Genomic DNA, 20,699 nt, shown 5'->3' on the forward strand with positions numbered 1-20,699 from the left:
ATTTGACGATTTTTATTAAAGAATAATTTGTTTTTTAAAATTTGTTCTATTTATTTATTAGTTGATACCCTTTGCATCCCTTAATGTTAATCATGGAGGTTATAAAGAAGGAGAACGATCGCTATAGAAAATATTGTCCCCAAAAAATGGACAAAATAAGTGAGGCGCTGGGATCGCTAAGTTGTCTCATTAAAAGCGGGCTGTTGTGTGCTAATTTCAAATGATCTATCAACGTTTAATATACCTGTATATAATATCATTCAAAGGAAAAAAAAGCAAATAATGAAATTATTATTATTTACTAATGAATAAATTATAAATTATCTATTCTACTTTATAAATTTGAATGGTACTAACTTCATCTACTTGTACTCATAAACAGCTAACTTCGCAGATACTACTTACCGACGACAGCGCAGCTGGTGGCTGAAAAATGAACTATAAATTTTACAAATTTTCAGGGACAGACGCTTTAGCGCGTAGCGATCGTTCTCCTTCTCTCTAACCTCCATGATGTTAATATTAATACGTTTCATCGTTTTACAAAATGAAATTACATATTGCTTAATAGATAAAAAAATATGTTCTTATTAATTTTTGTACCCTGTATACAGAACTGGCTTTAGGAAAGGAGTTCGTCTGGTGCACCAGGTTCTACAGCGCGTCGCCAGCTTAATTTAACCACTTAATTTGAATATCTGTTTCTATCGATCACAAGTAAAACTCAGCGTATTAACTTATCTCGTAGGAGTGAGTACGAGTATTTAGCATGTCTAACATGATTTGTCATTTTGTCGCCTGTCGTATCTCACTAACTAATGTAGAATGAAAGGGACGCTGAGAGCCAGGCGAGGAATGGAAACTCGTTTTAGGATTGTTCACACTGTCGTCGCATGGATAAAAACGGAGTGGCCGACTCCACTCACTACATAAAATTTAATTGTATATTGGATGTAGTTTAAAATAAAATAAATAAAGATAAGAAAATAATGATGTGGGTGGCCTCTGTTATAGATAGATGTCTTGTCAGTTCATCATCCAGAATTCAGTCAAATCATCCGTTTACTTTTTGTAGTCGGGAAAGAGTGGGTGAGTTAAGAATAACGGGCAACACTTTAACGATTGTGCCATTTTTTTGCGGGGAAATCCCAATAAATATTCTTGAAGTGATTAATGAGTAAGTTTTTAAGGAATAGATGAAATGGTAACAGTTAATTTTATTCCATACTTTATCAAAAGCACAATATTCGCTGATATCGCTGTGTATTCTGTTAACAATACTAGTGACTGTAACAGCTAGCGTTTCTTAAATCGATGAATGAAATTTCATCAAAATTATCAAAATATTATTGTTTTGTCGAACCAATTTATTCAAAAACGTTAACAAAGATATTTTGTTTGCAAACAATATTTTTTTCGAATTAAATTTTAAAAATTTTCAGACGATGAGGCAATGGCACTTCCATATTTTCGATCACAATGATACAAATCCAATATTTCAAGATTGTATGTTTCAAACATTTCAAAAATAATCGGTGCTATTTCTCTATTCCAACACCATCCAAATATTATTTTTTCTGGCTCTCGATAAAAAGATAATAATGCTAAAATAATAAATATTAATTAAAATAGGGAAAGAGTTTTTAATTATATACTGGATGTCTCAAAAGTAGCGCACGCAATTGTTGCATCAGGTAGAAATAAATTCTTCCATTTTTTATCCGATGCACTTATATTTTCCTTCTCCCCTACTGTCTTGTCGCTATAGCGTGCTTCTGATTGGCTGAAGAACTATCCGTGCATTGGATCAAAATATGGAAGACTTTTCATCTTAGAATTTTAGATAAAAACGAAAAAAGATATCAAGCTGAAATTTTTACAGCGTATTCAGGAAGTAAAAAGTGAGGTCGAGTTCGTAAATGAGCAACATATTGGGTCTTGACCTATGAATCCGTATGACCCATCTTGTAAACCGTAAAATCTTGTAGAACAAAGGTTAAAATGTAAAAAATGCTCCTTATAAAAAAATAAACAACTTTTGTTTGAAACATTTTTTCGTAAACATAACTGTTTACTCGCGAGGGCGCAAATTAGGCGTAAATTGTTTAGTATGTATTATATAAATTGTATATGTATGTGCAATGTGATAAAGTAATCAACACTATTTATGCTTGGTATTTCAACAGTTAACTCAGTCAATTGTTTATTTTCACTAGTTTTATTTAAATTTATTTAAGTGTATTAGTATGAAAGTTTTAACTCTGAATTGTACATAAAAATCTATACTTACCTATCATAACTTTTAGATCCAAAATGTGATTTCTTAACAATCTCTCCATCATGGACTGATACAGACGATTTGGATACGTTAAAAAAGTCATATTAGTTAAACTTGCAGATTTATCGCCAGATAATATACGAAACTAATTCAAAATAACATTTTAATTTTAAAAGCAAAATGATAAAATCATGATTTTATATATGCATATATAGGTAGTAGAGGAAAAAGTTACCAAAAATAACGAAATAAATATTAAAATTATTTCGTTTCCAAAAATTTGTTATAGCTCCTATGTGTAGCTAAGGACTGCTTTTTTGTAATACATTATTTTAGGGTAGTGAAAAAGTGAAAGGAATGGGGAAAATTTTACCATTTCGAAAACCGATATGTGTGGTGTCACGTGTCAACTTGCATATTTTTTGCAGGGCAAGACGAATAACAAAAATAAAATGTTAGAAAAATACACTTATAAAGATAAATAACATTTACCAACATAAAAGTTGAAGTTTATGGAATTATGGTTACAGTTTCTATATAAAATGTTTTATAAGAATCCGAAAAGTTCCTAATGGTTAAGAATGCGGTAATCAGTGTTTGGGGGTGAGGAAGAGAGATATTTGAGTGAAATCTTAGGTTTTCGAAAACCGAAGTGTCTGGTATCTATTTAAATGTATTTTTTGACACGAAGTACGTTACAATTCCTATTCATATATTAGTCTAAGAATCCGCAGAGTGCCAAACGAATGAAAGGGTGAAATAACCCCTGTGCGAACAAAAAAATGATTCACCACTTCGGCCGACTCCCTATCCTCCCTTTGGCAGCTACCATTTCCTATCTTTCCTGTTGGCGGCGTCCTTGAATACAATAATAAATCTAGTAGCCAAGCTTGTTAAGGAGTCTTGTTTTGACTACTGGCTGGGAGGTTGCGGGTTCGAATCCAAACAGATAAGAATGAAGTAACCGACTTCACCCACATCATAAAATTGATTGTATATTTGAATGTGGTTTAACAAATAAATAAAGCTTTTAAAAAATGATGTGGATGGCCTCTATTATGTACGTGGTCTGAGAAACGGAGGTTAAACCCCATTATTATTATAATAAATCAACAAGGCTTAACTTACTGCAGCTGGGAAACTGTTTTCGGCTTGTTTTAGAGCTAAAGTTACATCATCCATTTTGTAGCCCATTTCTTTTAGATTATTTGTTGCAAACATATCTGGCTTAAATGTATATTCGCGATATTGTCGGAACAATTCCAGCAATAAATCTAAGTCATTTAACGGAGCGGCTTGTAATTCGTTACGGGCTAATTCAATTTCATTTTGGTATACTGTTTCGTCAGGTATGTCTAATGAAGTTATAGATTTGTGTGTTTTTAACCATTCCATTGCTTCATTGTTACGATGTCTAAAAATAATTCAGTTCCAAACTTGTTAAATCCAAAAAACAAAAGTTAACAAATGCAAACTAACAAAATTTTTTGTACGTATTCTGGCGTTATATTTTTAAATATGTGAGAGTTATCTAAATCTCGGGAAGTTGAATTTACAGAAGCCAGGCAATTATGGACATCAAAAGACTACACTGAGGCTGAAATATAACATTAGAATATTTTCAAGGTACAGGGTTATTAAGTCAGCGTTTGTGGCAGCTATATTATTTAAAATTTAATTTTAATAGTAAGTATTTACTTTTTAATTTAAAATATTTCATTTGAATTTGGCAAATGCCACCATCTTGGATCTAAACAGAAAAATCTCTTGATATGGCCGTATAAAACCACAGACTACATTTCCTAAACTCCTAAAATTTTCCCTCTCTACAACAAACAAAATTTGGCTTCCATCAACCAATTCTTGGAATTCTGAAACATTTCCGCCTAACCCAATTTTTTGTTTCCGTTGACCTACACTACCCTAATTTTCTCTATTATAAACCCTTATAAACCCATCCAAGTCTCTTAGCATTATGTTTGTGATTAAGTCTAGCTCTTATGAGTGTCGACAGGTAAATTTAAGCAAGGAGGTCTGAAGAATTCGAGAGATTACATCTTGCGAAATTTTTTTCGACATTGAAAGCCATTAAAGTACTTTTTCTCGCTAGATAACCCGCCCAACAATATCCTCCACACTGAGGAGTGTTATTCATCTATAGCTCTAAATCCATGAGTGTAAGGTGTAATAGTGCATTTTATAATAAAATATAATTATACTTCGTCATATGAAAGGCATATTTTGCTCGATTCGCTGAATATCCCATTTCTCGACACTCAATGACAAAAGCGGGATTCAAAGCTACTGGATATAGCGTGTACAAGAAATGATTACGCAAAGTCGTCAACATTTGATCAACTGGTGGGCTTATACTCAATCCACATAAGGTTGTAAAAACGACTTCTAAATATACGGTAATGATTCTTCGCATATCTGAAAAAAACTAAGCAAAAACAAAAAACAAATAAAAAGCAAGTTCTGAATGTGCTATAAGTGTTCCATACTTCCACGGTGAAGATGAGGTTACGTTTTGTTAACATTTTCCCAAAAAATTATAAGAAATATATAAAAGCAAGATTAAGTAAATGCTGTGCAGGCCCGGAATCTAACTTTGTAAGTGACTTATCGCGAGTTCACAACCATTAGGACATCTCAATGTTCGCTACTGATGAAAATGGAAGTGGCGTAAATTTTTTTATTTGATGATTTCTTTGTTTTTACAAAATCAATTGTTTACATTTCATATCTGAGTGATGAATCACTCAGATTACGCTTGATAACATCATAATGCCCTGAAAGTATCTAGGGCGATAAACTGTAAGATGGCAGTTTTGTGTTCCACAATGATGAAAAATTGCACAGTCTTTGCATGGATAACATGTCAAAAAATTCGTATTCTATTTTTCAGGCCTTTTTAAAACTTATTTGTTCTTTTACAGGCCTTAAGTGTTACCATTTTTGGGCATTACGTCCGGCAATATTTTGAAGACACAAGAAATTCTTGAAACGACAATATATTTCGTAAAGCCACCCTCTGCAAACTGTAATTTCATTCAGCGTAAGTTTATGCCTGCCTTTTCGATTATATGATAATGTAATAAGTCCACTGCGATCAAAATTTAGGAGATTATAGTTCTTTTGGAAATTGTAAAATATATATTTTAATGTGTAGCCAGACGAAAACTTTGAAACTTTTGGGTCATTTTAAAAACAATAGTGTTATATTACTATTCAGTTTTCTCCGAAGCAAGAAAATGTAGTATCTTACTGTCAAAAATATAAGGCTGATATTTTCTGTAAAGGTTATAGTAAAGGTCTCTTAAAGGAAAATTGGTATAGAAAACTGAACGTTTAATGCGCTATTAATATCATGAACTATTCGTTACATAACATACCTCAGGAGCCTGAAATTCATTGGCATCTATAGCAGTTATGAAATTATTCTTTTGATCAAAAATAATATTGGACTTTTTCATTTCTTTTTTAATTTCCTTTTCAAGCATATGATCTTGTAATTCATCTATTTCTAATTGTCGAGCTGTTTTTGGTTTACTTAAGGGCGTTAATGGTGGTAAAGATCTCAATAAGTATAATTCATCTAAAATACAAATTTTTTTTATACAGTCTCATATATTTAAATAATAATAGATTTGAACTAATTTTACACCGTTGACGGAAATTTTTTCAAAACATAAATAAATTCTGATTACTTTCCAAGTTAAGGTATATTGAGAACAATAAGCTCGCCACCTGTGAGTGAATTATACGAAGCTATCAGAAATCTTTGTAAATGTTTATAGAATGTGGATAGACGCACATTTATGTGAATGTGTGAGTAAAAATAAATATTTTTATGTTAAAACTTTGAACTGTAAACTTTTTAAAAAAAAATAAATATTTTTCTTAACGTTTAAACTAAAGTACAAAAATTTCCAAACGCGAGAATTTTCTCTACGTAAGATCAAAAAGTTCTTTAATTTCTTTACCTAGTTTTTTGAAAAAATGTTAATATTTTTTTTATTTGATGTTTACCTTGATTTTCCAATCGTGCTTCTATAATGGTAATTCCATCACGTAATAATCGATTATTGTAGGTATTCATAGTCTTTCTTGGTCCAATTAATCGATGGTATGATATTAACTTATCCATAGCAAATGTATTATTTGGTGGCATTGGTCCATAATAAGAAACAACCACAGCCGTTTTAATATCTTTAATGAGACATAAAGGTTTAACAGTTATCGTGTAACTCCCAACATAGAAATGACTTCTTATATGTAAAGTAATATGATTAGATGGTGACGCTGTAGATGTATCTTCTGTCTTCTGCTCATCCATATTATTTTTATTAGCAATTTAGTAACATTCAAATTAAAGAGTGAATTTAAATGCATTATTTAATTGATTTTTTGCCCTTTTATTTTACATCCACATCCCATTGTCATTTTCTACGAAAGATTTTGACAATTTGAATTTTCATAAAAACAAAAAACATACGGTAAATTATATTATTTCAAAAATATTTCATTTGCAATTTTTAAAATAAAAATAAGGGGCTTTCTTGTAAATCCTATATAAATCGGATTAGCCGTTTTGGAGATTAGCGAAAACATACAGGTAGACATTTTTATTTTATTATGTAAAGTTTTAAATCTTAAATTTTTACATGTAAATGATTCTGGTTCCACTCTGTAGAAAGTCTCCTTCGAGAATGGAAGATTGAATGGATTATTTTTTTACTTTTTAGGTAATGGTTCAACTAGTCGAAAGTTCTGAGGAAACAAACATAAAATAAAAATACAGTCGAATTGAGAACCTCCTTCTTTTTTGTTTGAAGTCGGTTAAAAAAATAACATAGATATATTATAAAACAAAATTCCAGAAACTTATTCATAAGGGCCCCCGCAGACTGCAGACTTTTTATCGGCCGATAGTTTGGTCGGCTTCTTAATCAGTATGGAGAGGAATGCATATGCGCACACTACAGCGATTCAGTATCGGCCGATAAAAAAGTTTGATGGGCTACCCGATTACATTCAAACTAATCTGTCGGCCAACTATCGGCCGACTGTTTAATCAGTATTGGCGCATACATGATGATTGTTTAGTCGGCCGATAGTTCAGTTTCTGTGATTTGGCTCCTCCACAGGTATAGAAAGTCTTAAATTTGTATCCTCCTTCGCTATTGCTGGTCCAATTAGCTTGACAAGTTCATTGAAGCTGGTAATGCTCATTCGATAATAGGCGAAAAATTTTTTCGGGTAATCAAGTAATTTGGAATGCATAGTGTAAAATTTTCCACTAACTAATCTATCACTGAGAATGGGATGCACCCAATACTCTCGGAATCTCTTCTTGATTTTCCTCCTCCGGAGTATGATGAGAGCAATAATTTTTCTGGACAATATTTTCATTGTGCGACTGCTTCAACAGTCAGTTACAAACAAGTTCGAGAATAGTCGGCCGGCTGTTGGATAGTCTACGCCATGTTCACCAACCAAACTGTTTAGTTGGCTCGGTGTGCGCACTTTCAGCCCAACCCGACTAAACTATCGGCCGATAAAAAGTCTGCAGTCTGCGAGGGCCCTTTAAATGTATCTTATTAATCATTTAAGGGCCCCCGCAGACTGCAGACTTTTTATCGGCCGATAGTTTGGTCGGCTTCTTAATCAGTATGGAGAGGAATGCATATGCGCACACTACAGCGATTTTTATCGGCCGATAAAAAAGTTTGATGTGGTACCCAATTACATTCAAACTTATGTGTCGGCCAACTATCGGCCGACTGTTTAATCAGTATTGGGGCATACACGATCGCGCATACATGACGATTGTTTAGTCGGCCGATAGCTCAGTTCGCTCTGTGATTTGGCTCTTCCACAGGTATAGGAAGTCTTAAATTTGTATCCTCCTTCGCTATTGCTGGTCCAATTAGCTTGAAAAGTTCATTGAAGCTGGTAATGCTCATTCAATAATAGGCGGAAATTTTTTTCGGGTAATCAAGTAATTGGGAATGCATAGTGTAAAATTTTCCACTAACTAATCTATCACTGAGAATGGGATGCACCCGATACTCTCGGAATCTCTTGTTGATTTTCCTCCTCCGGAGTATGATAAGACCAATAATTTTCCTGGACAATATTTTCATTGTGCGACCGCTTCAACAGTCAGTTACAAACTAGTTCGAGAATAGTCGGCCGGCTGTTGGACTAGTGTGCGCCCTGTTCACCAACCAAACTGTTTAGTTGGCTCGGTGTGCGCACTTTCAGCCCAACCCGACTAAACTATCGTCCGATAAAAAGTCTGCAGTCTGCGGGGACCCTTAATTTAATTTTTCATTTCTTTTATTAGTAAAATATTTCTAAAATTCAATATATTGTCTTTATAATATTTAACACTTTCTTTTTATGTTAATGAAAAATTTATTTTGTCATCAAAATGCGGATTTATGTCATAAAAAGTATTTTTCTACTTAAATAAAACCATTTTTCAATATTTCTACTTCAATTTCTGCTTTTTACTTTCAAAGTTTTGCACTTTAATATTTTTACTTCTAAAGAAGTCTCAATTCTAGAATGTGTTCTCAAATACCGAAGATCATCAAGCATTTTGAGCGGAAACTTTTATAACTCTTTATTTTCTAAACAATCCTTTAATTTCTCAGTTCAATCTCAAAAATTTAATATTTTGGGAAGAAATTTTTGTAAATAATACAAAACCATGACTGTTCCTAGTCAGAATATTTTCAATATTTTGTATGCGTTGTGTTACTTCGTTATAGAATTGAAATTAACAGTAAACTTATTTTAAAGTGAAAAATATTAACGTTGTGTTTTTGTTAAGCATAGTTATTTAAGGTATATTTTGATAAAGTATAATTCTTAAAAAGTAGAAACATATTGAAGTAGAAATATTTTAAAGTAAAAGAATAAAAATAGAAAATAAAAAGTAAAATTCTTTTAATTCTGATTTTATCATATTGAATTGTATTTATTATAAATATTTTTTTCACAAAAACGCATGCAAAATATTTTTTAAATATGTAAATTTGAAATAAAATTTTAAAAAGTTTTTCGAAAATTCAATGCGTAAAAAAAATTATTATGTTAAAATACGTATTGTTAATTTTCTTACTTTGATTATAAAAATCATTCATTATTTCGAAAATTATTTGATATTTAAAATTATTATTATTTCTTGCTGATCGATTATTCTTATATCTTCCATTAAATTGATTCTGATCGATAAAATTTATAAAAATGAGCAGAGAATATTTGACAAACATTCATTTATTTTAATAATATTCTTAATTTATTGAAAAACTGATTTAAAATATGTCATTGTTGAATTATGCTTCTATCAGCGTTTCGAATTTTTTCCTCACTTTGCTGACCCGTTTCATTGATAATTCGATCACGCTCTTTACATATTTCCGCATACGTATGAATTAACTTATTATCAACATTTTTTGAAATTTTTAATTTTGTAAGTTGTTCACGGCATAATATTAATTCATAGGTACCTTTAAAATCCTTACGTGCTGTTCTACCCTTGATTTGTGTCTCTTCTTTGACATCCAAAGAGAAAAATGTTTGAATTACATGAACACCGCCATGGGTTTCAACAGCAGCACTTGATTTATAATCAACTCCACGTCCCATTTCACGTGTAATCAATGTACACTTTCTTGATAGACCTGACTCATTTATTATATATTCTTTATTGTAAGTATTTATTGTTAATATTTGTAAATTATCAATCTTACTGCTATATTGTTCGTGAAATTTATTTAAAATTGTTTCTGTTTCAAATACAACTAATATAGCACGTTCTTGTTTTTTCTGATAATCAATTCTAGTAAATATTGATATGAACCAATTATCAATATCGTCCTTAATTATAAAATCATCATCTTCATTAAATTTTAAATTTGATTGTCCAAAAAAAGATGGCATTATAGACATTTTTTTAATGTTATATACATTTTCAACAACATTTTTTGCATGAACATTTAATGATGTTAGTGTCCCACTTACACCCAATATTAATGGATATTCTTTTGGTAAATTTGCATATGATATGTATCCAGCACTTATATATAAATAACCATAATTCTGATAATTTTTATCATCATAATGTGATTTTTTTAAACGAAAGTAATGAAATATATTTTTATATTGACTATAAGTATTCCTTGCATACTCACCATTCCATCTCTTTATTGTTATATAACCTTCATCATCTAAACGATATTTATCTTCATTATCATTTGATTGATGTACAAATAATGCATCTTCAATCATTAAATTCAAATGTTCATCAAATAAACTTTGATTTGTGTATGTTTTACCAAATAAATTATATGAATTAATTTTTTTATAAAATTTACAAAAATCTTCATTTTCATCTTCGTCATGTATTAACGTGTCCTGTATATAATCATTCATTAAATTTGTTATTAAATATTTTATATCTTCGTCGTGATAGACATAAAAATTTTCTTGTATTAAATTCCATAAATGTATTTGAATACTTTTAAGCCCATCTAAACTTATTGTTTCACATATACCATATGTATTCCCATAAAATTGATCAGTAAAGAACACATCAACTTCATCAATTAATAATATTGTTTGTGATATATTATTTTTAACATATTCACCACTAATTATTTTATTATTATTTTCATTTAATATTTGCTGTCCAACTAAATCATTTAAATAATGCTCAATACCATTTACTTCATATTTTAACATTTCTAATGCCATGTCCTCAAATGTAATATATTTAATGGATGATGTTTTATTAAATTTGTTAAACAAACAATAAAATTGATTTTGATCGCGTTGTGTTAAATACTGACTATAACATAATAATTGTATGTCGTATCCTAATAATGACAACAATAATGATAATAAACCTAATATTATTGATTTACCTTGTCCTGTTGATATTTGAGCAAGATGATTGTCAACAATATTTGTATTGTTGTCAACACTTAGCAAACGTAATATACTTAATATTTGTAAACAATGCGGTTTCATATATTTTTGATGGTTAATTGATATATTTTTGGATACATTCATTGACCAAACAGCACTTAAACCAGCTAATATTCTTGGTACAATATTTGTCTTAAATTTTGACGTCCAATTATTCAATGGATAAAATGGTTTCATTTGAGATGAACATTCTTTTTGAATTATTTTATCAACATCACTAATTATTTCATTTTCATTATTACAATTTATTATAAATGAGTTAAATTGTTCAAAATACAATTCATAACATTTTTCTAATATTTTATAATTTGTTTTATGTTCAGTATTATTTTGATTTAATGATTTATATAAATTAAATGCTTCATGAACACCGATCTCATCATGTTTACGTAAAATGACAATTGATTCTTGAATTGTATCAATACTTTTAATAAAATCATCATAATTATGGCTATTTGTGATAACACTTTCAAATGGATAAATATTTTCATCATAAAATAATTGAAAATCACGATAATCAGCTTGTTCATTTAAATAAAACATTGATTTATTAATGGCTGAAATTAATGCATTTGTTAACTTCAATGATTCATTTGATTTCATTTCAAATTTCATTGGAGTTTGATTTTGAATAAATTCAATAATTACTTTTAATAATTTTTGAATAACATCAATGCAAATATGTTTTGGTATTTGTTCATTAGAAGAAAATTGATCACAAAATCGTTTTGGATCAACTACAATGTATGTACATTTGTCTTCATCTTTAATTTTATTATCAACTATTTCAATTATATTTTGTTCTTTTAATAATTCTTCTAATTCAATGAATTCGTTCTTTTTAACATACCAATTAAATTCAATTTGTGTTAATTTTAATGAAAATTCATTAAATGTTCTTAACAATATAATAAAGTCATTATTAATTGTAAATACACTATCTAATAATAAAATATTATCCAATAATTGTAATAAAAGTATTGTTACATCTTTTAATTGTTTTTGTAAATAATTACATGTAAATTTCTTATACAAATTATCAATTTGTTTTTTATTCAACCAAAATTCATTAAATATTTCAATGAAATTTGTAAAACAATTCATTGATTGATCATCATTATAATTTTGAATTGTATAATTAATAAAATCAATTTGTTTATTGATACATTTTGTGTAAGTATCATTTAAATCGTTTAAATCAATTGAATTATGTACATTTACAATATATTTTACAGTATTATCCAATAAAACACGATATGTTTCATACATTCCATGATTTTGTTTGATAAAATTTATATAACCATCAATTAATAAATGAATTAATTTATTAAATTGATGATCATTTACATTATCTTCATAAATTATCATGTTTGATAATGTATTATCAAATATATATAACCATATTAATTGATATTCATTTAAACTTACAAAATCATTATTATTTGATTTGAATTGAATAGTTTTGAATTGATAAATAAATTGAGATTGATTTGCATAAATGTATTCAGGACTAAAATGTTTCATTAAATCATCAAAAATAAAAAACCATTGACATTCTAATAATTGATATTTGAATGAATCTTTTGGCCATTTTAATTGTTTTGTTAATTTATTAATTTTACTATTGATCTGATCAATTTGAAATAACTTTAATTTGTTATTTTCTTCAAATAAAATGGTATCAATTTCAACAGTTAATTGAATAAAACTTTTAAATAAATGCATGTATATTTTACTTGTTAATGGTACATTATTTTTAAAATTATCTTTTAAGTGAATTATGTTCAAATTTTGTGTAAATTTTAACAACAAATATTTCAAATATTTATTAAATACGTTCGTATAATACGTTTTACGTTCTATATTTAATGGATAGTTTTGTTGTTCAATAAATATCGATATAAATGTAAATAATTCAATATCATCACGTGATATACATAAAATACGTAATGAATCAATAGTACTTAATAGATTTGATATAAGATCACTGATCATTAAAGATGATGTACCACCAACACAAGCGCTTAATAATTCATTTTTGTGTATTATCAAACCGTTTACACTTTTTTGAATTATAAACTCAATTGATTTATTAATTATTTGTTTTCTATTCATTAGTAATTCATTAATATTTCCATGTGTATTAAAATATTCTTGAATCAAAATTAATTTTAATACGTTTTCACAAATTGATTTCAATCCATCTGAGATGAATTCATGTTCAATAATCCTTTTTAATAAATTCTGATTTGAATAATTTCCTTTTCCCTCATTTTCTGCTATTATATGTAGGATATTAAATAAATCTTCAGCATTTTGTATGTTGTTCGATGTATTTTCAAATACTTCTGTAATTACGGCTTCTAATTCTTGATAATTGCGTAATATTTGATTATCTTGATGTATTTTAATAATTTCAATTGCATTCAAAATAGCACATTTAATTTCTTCAAATGTATCAAATGAATTAATTTGTTCCAATGATGATAAACTTCTAAATTCTCCAATAAATTCACCGTTATTAAATGTAATTAACCGATCACGTCCATATATTCGTATGTAATTTATTTGTTGATTATAACTTTTGTAATAAATAAATTCACAGGTATATATTGTTTTTAATTGTCCGTTTTCCCATTCACCATCAATAAATTCATTTTCACAATCACCATAAATTTTAACAATCTTGTGTTTTTTAGCATTTGTTTTAAAAACACCATCATTACCATTAAATCCACATATTTTCTTATCATTCGTGTCTTTATTAAACCATACCATAAGTTGTCGGAAGAATGACAGGATTGATAAAACAATACTTAGAAAGCTCATATTTATCAGAATTTTCTATATCTAAAACAACAATAAATATATTTATTAAAAGATTATATTTATAGCGTGGGTGCCTTTAAATGTAAGGTGCCATTGAAAAAAATTGATGTGTGAATTAATTATGATTAGCTCAGTAATTTTTTTATCTAAAAAAATTCTTGTAAATATAGTGCGTTCTCTTTCCTGACTTCGAAATTTTTCGATGTCCTCCGCAGGTTTCACTTTGGTGGATATTCGTTTTTTTATTAAGAAAATAATTGAGTAAAAATGTAAAAATAATTTTGTATTTTGGATAAAAGAGTTTGCTTGTTGTCCGAGAAAAATATTTTTGAAGGACTCGATCTTTTAAAAAGGTCTGGAGTCTTTTATCATTGAACAAACCGGTATAAGTAAACTTTCGTGACTGTCAAGTTGATGGGAATTTTTCTCTCGAGGTGTCATTAATTACGACTATTTCTATAAAGTATTATACAGAAAATTTCCGGAAAGTTTAAAAATTTTGCAAATGTTGATGATCAAATTTCTACTACTTGTTTAAAGTTCGAAAAACTGTGTCAATAGGTGCCAAGCATGTCAAAATCGATGCTTTCGTTTAAGAGATATCGAATTTTAATAAAGATTTTTGAGAAATTCGAAATGACTTAGGTTCGTAATACTGTATACAAAAAAATGCTATAAGAACCGCAATAATAAAAAGGTTCGCATTTGTTTATAAAAATATGCCACGTGGTTTGTCGTTCTTAGGCAATCATTATACCATGTATACTAAGTTTAGCCCCAAGTCTGTAAAGCTTAAAAATATTGATGCTACTATTAAAATTTTGGTATAGGTGTCCATAAAATCACCTAATTAGTCCATTTTCGGTTGTTCGTCCGTCCGTCCGTCTGTCAACATGATAACTCAAAAACGAAAAATGATATCAAGCTGAAATTTTTACAGCGTGTTCAGGACATAAAAAATGAGGTCGAGTTCGTAATTGGGCAACATAATTCAATTGGGTCTTAGGTCCGTAGGACCCATTTTGTAAACCGTTAGAGATAGAACAAGTTTAAATGTAAAAAATGTTCCTTATAAAAACAATGAACAACTGTTGTCTGTTTACCCGGCAGAGCTCAAATTATATAGTATGTATTATATGGGAATATCAGTTATGTATGTGTGACATGTATGTATTTTTAATGTGACAGTGTAATCAACACAATCTAAACATGATATTTCAACAATTAACTCAGCTAATTGTTTGTTTTCACTTATTTTTACACTAAAATAGCCATAGGTTACGTCGCGTTATTTTATAAATAATACATATCAAGAAATTTCAAAAAATATTATGTTTTTTACTAAAAATTCTTTCTGTGTAGGCTAAAAAAAATGCAAATGAGGATAATTAAAAGATTCATTGGAGCTAACAATTTGAATTAGGTAAATCGAAACTTTTTTTCGCTTTAATAATTTATTTTGTTTCAGAGACGTTAGTGATTTAATCTTATTTGTTTAGTTTAATGAGTGATTATAAAACTGGTTAACTCTATTAGAAGAGAAGATGTGAGCGAAAAAATTGACGTACAGCAAGTCATTTTACAGATATAGAATGTATACACACTTAATATTTCGCCATAATTATGGTTGTTAATTTACCTACGATCAAATAGTTTAGGTTGGCTATATTTGGAAATATTTATCCGGTCAAATTAAATTTAGAAAATTTGAGTGAAGGTACAAAAATTCGCACCCGTATTCGTAAAAGTATTGAGACATTTTTTATATTTAATTATCTGATATAAAATTTTCGTCAGAGCTAATTTTATGGTAAAACTTATGGTTTTGCTGAAAATCACGAAAAATCCATTTTTGTGAGCTTTGACTCCGGGTGCGAATTTTCAGCCGGGAGCGAATTTTTGTACCTTCGAATGTTTAAATTGACTGGATAATCAAAAATTTTTTTTAATATCAATTAAAATGCCTTCGAATAAATATTATATTACTGTGTAGCTGAATGTGATTTTACATGAATTTCTTAAGGCAGAACAAAAAGTAAAATAGAATGGGAAATTAATAAAGCAAAGTGAAATTTGATAGCTAAAACAGGAATTTCGACCACAATGCTCACATCAATAACGAGAGACCGTTTAATTCATGTCTCAATGCAAACTTGCGTCCATTGCTATTGACTGGCCAACGCATATGTTCAAAGTTCACAATGTCGCGCCGTTTCACGCAAGTTAACAATTTACTAACGCTGTTGCACAAAAATTTTTAATTTCATTTTTTAGCTTAGATTTCTATGAAAATTTGAATATTATTCATAAAGAAATTAATTGTTTACTTTTATATATAAATATAGATTTACCTACGCCTTTTTTGGTTTGACTTGAAATGGATTATATGGGTACTTGGTTTTACAAACTTAAAACTAACTTCAATCAGAGAATAAAAATTAATTTATCTACCTTATTTTTAACCAAAAACGTTTAAGTAATGTCACTCACAATTTATCTTCAATATTTTCATAACTTTGTGATAAACAAACACTTCTAGTTTTTACAAGTTTTAACAAAGTACCTACTTTATCCTTTTCGCATTTGATAGAACGTATAATAAAACGAGCCTCTCTTTTACAGAACACACAATGGCGGTTAAAATTGGGAATCCCCAAAACACTCTAAGTTAAGTAAACAGTATTATGTATTATTATTTAGAACAAAAATGACCAACCTTACTTTTTGCTCTTATGTATGATTGAATTTTGTTTTGAAATAAGCATCACGGACAGATATGTTATTTATCGACAGATCGAAAAAAGTAAGTTATTTACTTTTAAGAGTTTTCAGCTGAGTAATGATATTTATTTTTGAACCATAAACTTACAGTATATATAGACTATTTTTCAATTGAAATACACTCATAGACTATTTTATTTTAAACAAGTGAAAACAAACAATTGACTCAGTTAATTGCTGAAATACTTTGTATAGAAAGTATTGAATATCAGTGCTTGCATTATTTTTTTATAAATTAGAAGATTTTAGGTCTTTCGGCCGCCATTTATTTGATTTACGAAAATTTTCGAAAGTATTTTCTAGAATTTGGTTTCGTTTTTAGAGAACTTTTCACAAGACCACTAGTTGAAGCTATCTGCTCTCTATCTTTTATAGTTTTGGAGAAAATGGACACCAAAGTTTTGTCCTTATTTGCACCTTCACGGGTAAACAGTGAGGTTTACGAAATTTTCTATAAGGATAATTATTTACATTTCAACTGTTGTTCTACCTTCAACGGTTAACAAGGTGGGCCCGGACTTAAGACCCAGTTGACCTATGTTGCTCATTTACGAACTCGACCACACTTTTTACGCGGTCTCAGCACGCTATAAAATGGATATCTCTTTTCGTTTTTGAGTTATTGTGTTTACTTACTTGTTTACTTGGGACTAAACTTAGTATATCTTGATATATATTACATATATCCAAGGTATAACAAGAGTTATTGGCGCAAACTTTAATTAAAAAGAATTCATTTTGAAAAATGCAAAAGTCGTTATTAAACGTTCTGAATAGCCGAAAAATTTAAAAGATGTTTTAGAATTTTTTATTTTATTATGAAGCAGGAATAGAGTGGATTTAAGCATGTAAACACGAGCCCTGAAATGTAAGAAAAATCCGATATATTGTCAGATTTCAAGGAGATCACTCTACCTCCCCTTTTCACTTTTTAAACCCCCAATTTTGCATTCCAAGGTTTAAAAATTTATGCAAGAAACTATGGGGGAGATAAAACGAATGTATGTCCAGTAGCCGTCTCTTTCTAGAACTTCTACAGACAGGTATTGGTTTTGTTGGCAAAAATTTTTTTTTCGATGGATGAAAATCATTTTTTAGACGAATTTGTAAAAAATAAACATTTCATAAATTTATTGTTAATAAAAATTGTTTTAACAACAAGACCAAAAATTTTTGATAGACATACTCCGAAAAATAGTATAAAAAAATTAAAAGGGGTTCCAGGTCGTTGAATATCTGGCTCTACTCTTTTGTGGTTAGGTACATTTAGGACTTCGTATTCAAAAAACAGAATAAATTCGTGATATATCATTTTATTATTTATAAAATTCTTGCAATATGGCCATATATATTACATTAATAAAAACAACAATAAAAGTACATGTAGACCCATAAGTTGATTTTTTAAACCCAAAATTTAAATATGTGATTCGTCATATATTCAGGCTTAAATTAAAGCCGCAAAGAGGGCATAGTCATTGAAAAATAAATTAGCATAAATTCCTTAGCTATAAATTCTATCCCACCCGAAAATACATAAAATTTGACATTAATTATTTAGTTTTTGTGTGTTTATTAAACCTGGAAACACGATATGAAAAACTTTTTTCGGCAAATTATGAGAATTATTGAATTCCGAATGAGCGAAGTGAATTTTGAAGAAGGAATTATTCCAGTGTATGTCCTAATCATATAATATTAGAACATAAATTTCAGAATACTTTCTTCCGGGTAGGATTGACAAAGTTTTATTCCGCTAAGGAACCGTACAATATATTGGACATCAACGAAACCAGATTTCACATACCTTAATTTAGGTGTTTTTAAGAACAAAAATCATTCAACAATCATCATTTTTTAGTTGAAACGTTAATAATGAAAATACTTGCCATAAAAAATAACTGAAGATCGATAGTGGACAAATCAAATTAAGCATGAAAAGGACGTGAACGGTGCATTAAATCAAAATTTTGTTTTATTGAAATGTTGTTAGCAATGTTAAATCCAACTTTTCAACTTCGGTAGGCAACTGAGTCATTCTCAAAAATAAAAAAACTTTGATCATATTTCAGTTTTTAGCGATTTTGATCCGAAAGAACTGATTTTTCAACAAAGAAGACATACTTTGCAACAATTTGAAGTTAGAAAGGTTTTTATAGGACCGATAGTTCAAATTAGACGATTACTTTTCCACACACGACAAGCTAGGCGAAGATAAAGAAGACAAAAAATTATCGGTGCCCACATGAAGGTTATAAAGAAGGAGAACGATCGCTACGTGTTAAAGCATTAGTGCGTCTGTCCCTGAAAATTTGTAGAATTTATAGTTCATTTTTCAGCCACCAGCCGCGCTGTCATCATTAAGTAGTATCTGCGAAGTTAGCTGTTTATGAGTACAAGTAGATGAAGTTAGTTGCATAATGTACAAATTGATATATCATTTCAAATTAGCGCACAACAGCCCGCTTTTATTGATACAACTTAGCGATCACGGCGTCTCACTTATTTTATCCATATTTCGGGGACAATATTTTCCATAGCGATCGTTCTCCTTCTTTATAACCTTCATGGGTGCCCATCTGGATATTCTTAAAAATCCTTCTGGTATCTCAAAAGACGACATCTTGGACCAACCAGGCCCATAAAAAAGGGCAGTTTGGTTAAAATAAATACATTCTCAAAACGCTTTGGCCTTAAATTGCTGCAAATTTAAGGCCAGAACCTTAGTCTTTGGTGAAAACGCAGCCTTTCCGTATCAAAATCGCAAAAAATTGAAATAAGATTCACCTGTCGTAGATCATTTAAAATTTATCTCTTAAATCATTTTAAGATTGAAAATAATCCCTGATCTTTAGGTATTGACCGACACTAAATTTGGCACATTGTATATCGAACTGTGAAATTAGTTAAATAGTAAACCAGAACTTAAAAATTAAATCAAACTTGATTAAAAAAAGGCGAAGTTATAGTTTCGAAGATTATTGTCCGTCTTAAACATTTTTGACATTTAAAGTTTTGTTCTATCTTTAACAGGTTACAAGCTGGATCCTACAGATACCTAAGAGTCAATTGACCTATATTGCTCATATATAAACTCAAACTCACTTTTTACGTCCTGATATCCCTTTTAGCTTTTGAATTATCGTGATTACGGACAACCAGAAAAGAACTGATGGAGATTTTATGAACATATGTATCAAAATTTTGTTGGTATCATCAATATTTCTAAGCGTTACATACTTGGGACTAAACTTAGGATACCTTGATATATATTTCATATATACAGGGTATAATAAACAAATAAGTCATATTTTGTAGATTAATGTAATCGAAAAGCTTTTATTTTTTTAATTTTTAGACAATAATAATGAAAATTTCAAATATTTGTGATTCTGATTGTATCCTCCAAGTCTAGTGTAACATTAAATTATCAAAGGTAATTAATTTGAACTCAAGGTATATGAAATAAAATTTCAAATTTGTTAAAATTCCAAAAATGATTTTAGTAAGTATTAGCAAAGTTTAATGACAACATTGTACATGGTGGCCACTGTTTTTCCAAAATAAAATTTACCGATTCCTGCTTTGAAAGAAAATGAAACGAAAATTTTACAAATAACGAACTGGGAAAATCGTAACATTAAATATGACTTAAGTTATTACAATCACATGCGCCATTTTTTTTTAAATAATTCGTATCCAATAATTAATAGGGAATATTCATGAAATTTAAATTTGGTTCAAATATTTTTCTTCCGTAACTTTAATGACTGGACATTTCAACTAAACCATTATTTTAGTAATTAAT

The 20,699-nt window shown here is 29.1% G+C and overlaps 1 protein-coding gene across 1 annotated transcript; it reads right to left on the reverse strand.

Moving 5' to 3' along the window:
* Nucleotides 1-1,428: 1,428 nt before the first annotated feature.
* Nucleotides 1,429-6,620, reverse strand: LOC123292788. The gene is made up of 6 exons (XM_044873506.1): nt 6,311-6,620; nt 5,674-5,876; nt 4,498-4,721; nt 3,407-3,692; nt 2,291-2,423; nt 1,429-1,604 (listed from the first exon to the last, which is right to left on the reverse strand). The coding sequence occupies exons 1-6, from the start codon at nt 6,615-6,617 to the stop codon at nt 1,429-1,431; spliced, it is 1,329 nt and encodes a 442-aa protein (XP_044729441.1). The 5' UTR covers nt 6,618-6,620.
* Nucleotides 6,621-20,699: the final 14,079 nt, after the last annotated feature.

Source organism: Chrysoperla carnea, chromosome 1 (genome assembly GCF_905475395.1).
Source record: "Chrysoperla carnea chromosome 1, inChrCarn1.1, whole genome shotgun sequence".
Classification (NCBI taxonomy): domain Eukaryota; kingdom Metazoa; phylum Arthropoda; class Insecta; order Neuroptera; family Chrysopidae; genus Chrysoperla; species Chrysoperla carnea.

What these genes read in the sequence shown, in the direction of transcription:
- LOC123292788 (XM_044873506.1), bottom strand. Translation starts at nt 6,617, where the DNA reads ATGGATGAGCAGAAGACAGAAGATACATCTACAGCGTCACCATCTAAT. An exon ending in TATGCCTTTCATATGACGAA is followed by an intron (nt 3,693 to 4,497) that starts GTATAATTATAT and finishes AATTATTTTTAG; the next exon opens with ACATCGTAACAATGAAGCAA. An exon ending in AAAACAGTTTCCCAGCTGCA is followed by an intron (nt 2,424 to 3,406) that starts GTAAGTTAAGCC and finishes ATTTTGAATTAG; the next exon opens with TTTCGTATATTATCTGGCGA.